Genomic DNA, 3,010 nt, shown 5'->3' with positions numbered 1-3,010 from the left:
TGACGGTGAGGCAGGCAGCCAAGCACCCAGCCGCGGGGGGTGGGGGGGTGCTGGCGGTCATGTGGCCGCCCGCCCTGCGTGGGCCAAGGCCCAGCACCTTTCCTCTGCTCTGCCTGGGCCCAGAGACCCGCCCACCGCAGGCAGAGTGACTCAGGCTCCCAGATTCCCTACTGGGCCCTCTGCCTCCTCTCTGGGATGGGCACGGTTCAGATCCCTATTCCACTGCAATGCTGTGGTCAGATTGCATCTGTACCCCCAGTTTCCCTGTTCACACTCCTCAGTGTGCCCCACAGGGGAGCCTCCCTGAACCTCCTTTCCATTTACTCCTTCTGCTCCAGCCACATGGGCCTCCTCCCTGCTCTTATAATGCTCCAGGATCCATCCTGCCCCAGGGCCTTTGCACAGCCCTGCTCTCTCCCTGAAACACCCTTCCCCTAGATACCTGCATGGCTCCCGCTGTTTCACCTGTGTCAAGCCTGTATTGCTCCCCAGCGTCCAGAACAGTGCCTCCTGCCACACATTCGGTGCTTGAGAAATGGGTGGCTGAACAGGTCAACAGGATGGTTGTGAGTTTGAAACATGAGGTCACGCACAGATGTGACCTGCCTATTCCTGTATCTCATATAGGCACTCAACATGAGCTTAGCATTGCTCAGGCAGAGTCCCAGGCTCTGAGAGGAACGGGTGGAGGTGACACTCTCTAGAAGAGAGAATTGTAGACCAAGATGGAGCACAACAGAGCCAGGTGGCTGTAGGAGTGAGACCCCAGCCTGGTGGCCTCAGAGACAGAAAGGGGCAGAGCCAGGATCATGCACAGATCCAGACTCCTTGTGCCAAGTGGGTGATTGGTGAATGAGTGTCCTACCCGTGCCAGCTCACCCTGGGGCCAGGATGCCAACCGCATGCAAAGGGCAGGGCTGGTGGCGCTGCGCTGGGAGGAGGGGTCCGGCGCCGGCCTGATGCCCCTGCCCTGGGCCGTCTCCTTGGAGCCGTCACTGTGTTTGCCAAACAGTTGGGGATCTGAAGAGGGGGCGTCCCCCATCTGTGCATCTCAGCTGGTGCTTCCCAGGTCTGGCAGGGGAACCATGGGCACATCCTCCCTTTCCCCAGGGGCCACAGTCCAGTGTGGTGGGACAAAGCCAGCGAAAACAAAAAATAACAAACACGATGAAAAACAACCCGGCCTGGCCCTTCACGCTCCGTAGCATTTCCCAGAGGTGAAGATGGGCACAGAGAGGGGGCGCCACTCTCCCACTCAGTCCTGGGCTGTTCCTCCCCCTCCGTTCTAGCCACACTGACTCCCACCCCTAGGTCTGGCCCCACAGGACCGCCCCCCCGGTCTTCTGCAGGAGGACGTGAGGGCTACAGGAAGAGCCCATAAGGTGAAATCCAGGAGGGCTGCCTGCAGGAGGAGGCTGCAGCTGGATGTGGGTGGCGGGTGAGCTGGGTCCGGAAGATGGGTACAGGTTGGCGTCCATGGCGTGGAGCTAAATATCTGTAGGGGGCTAGAGGAGGAGGCTGGGAGGCTGGTGGTCGGTCTGAGGGCACTAGGTAGCCATGGAGGTTCTAGAGCAGGGGCAGGGAGGGGCATCTGCCTGACAGGAAGTGATGGGGCTCCCAGAGCTGCCCTCTGGACCAGTTCCCAGGGTGAGGGGCCACCCTGATCTCACGGCCCTGAATTGTGGTTTCCCAACATCCTGCCCGGCCACAGGGGTCTGAGAGGCAGCTGAGGGTGAGGTCAGAGGACAGGAGGGCCCTTGTCCCGCCTCTGTTTCCCGTTACTGACCAGCTGGAGAAACCACAGCCGGACCAGTTGGTGCGTGTCTGGGGGGGTTGGCAGAAGAGGGGACAGCAGATCTCAGGTCACCCCCTTTCGGTCCTGCTCCCAGCCATTTCCAAGAAATTCATTTATATTAAAGTTCAAACGGCTTCTCTAGAGGTAGGTGTGAGGCTGAGCCGTGCTCAACCCAGCCAGCTGGTTAGGAGGGCAGAACCGCTCCTTTTTAGTCTTGAGTGCTGCCTGGGACCCGCTGCCCATGTCCCCGCGGTCAGCCCTCTCAGCCTCCCAGCACCCCAGTTCTGAGACCCGTGCCAGCTGGGAGAGAGGCTGCGAGCCTTGCTTGGATAACACAAAACATGTTTATTCTCCACAGCAAGCATAGCAAGTCGGCCCGGTTGGCACAGTTGGGCATCTCTGAGGGACCCTCAGTTGAGGGCATCTGGTCTGGAGTTGTGTGGAGATTCACTGTTCAAAGCTCCAAACAAGCCAGGCGTGGTGGATGCCAGGTGCATGCCTGTCATCCGAGCACTCGAGAGGCTGAGGCAGGAGGATCCCTGCAAGTTCAAGACCAGAATGGGCTACATAGTGAAACAAACACACAAAAAAACCCCAAAGTAATAATTATAATAATAATAAGCCCCAAACAGAAGCCATGCAGCAAAATGTGGATTTGTTTGTTTTGGTCACTCACACCCCCCAATGCTGAGATTTGAACCCAGGCCCTAATCTCCAGACAACCCCCCCCTTGAGGCAAGCGGCAGAACCACTGAGCTAAACAAATCCCTGGACCCCCAGCCCTTTTTATTTTTAATTTCTAGATGGGGTCTCACTAAGACGCAGAAACGCTCAGGCTGGGCCTTTTTTTTTTGCTGTGCAGCCCAGGCCTTGAACTCCCAGCCATCCTGCTGCTGCTTCTTCCCACAGTGCTGGGGTGACAGACGTGTGCCTGGCCTTTCAGGTTGGGGACAGGGTCACAGGCTTTGAAGACCCCAGCTCAGAGGCACAGATGACCAGAGGAGCTTGAGGCCAGGTCCTGGTGATCTAGGGAAAAGGGGGAGGCCCGGACAGCGAGCAGGACGGCAGAGATTCCCAGTTCCGCCCCACCTCAGCTCTGACCCTAAGTCGGGGCCAGTCCTCTGCCATGCGTGCTCACGCGTGGCCGCCAGGAGGCGCACGGCCCCGGCCTCTCAGAAGTCCAGCTCGGGCATCAGCGCGTGCCTGACGGGGCGC

General features: G+C 59.0%; 2 protein-coding genes across 2 annotated transcripts in view; both read right to left on the bottom strand.

Moving 5' to 3' along the window:
- The window catches only part of Plin4 (perilipin 4), a 10,951-nt gene extending 9,909 nt beyond the window's left edge, over positions 1-1,042 (bottom strand). Inside the window, exon 1 of the mRNA XM_019209075.1 lies at positions 866-1,042. Coding sequence (XP_019064620.1) covers positions 866-1,042 — 177 coding nt within the window. The remainder of the gene's footprint in view (positions 1-865) is intronic.
- A 696-nt stretch (positions 1,043-1,738) lies between these two features.
- Positions 1,739-3,010, bottom strand: part of Plin5 (perilipin 5) — a 9,565-nt gene continuing 8,293 nt past the window's right edge. The window contains exon 8 of the mRNA XM_019209074.1: positions 1,739-1,824. Coding sequence (XP_019064619.1) covers positions 1,739-1,824 — 86 coding nt within the window. The remainder of the gene's footprint in view (positions 1,825-3,010) is intronic.

The sequence above is a fragment of the Fukomys damarensis genome, unplaced genomic scaffold (assembly GCF_012274545.1).
Source record: "Fukomys damarensis isolate Sample0158 unplaced genomic scaffold, DMR_v1.0_HiC HiC_scaffold_37, whole genome shotgun sequence".
Lineage (NCBI taxonomy): Eukaryota > Metazoa > Chordata > Mammalia > Rodentia > Bathyergidae > Fukomys > Fukomys damarensis.
Note: the sequence above shows the minus strand (reverse complement) of the source record. Positions and strands in the feature narration are given on the sequence as shown.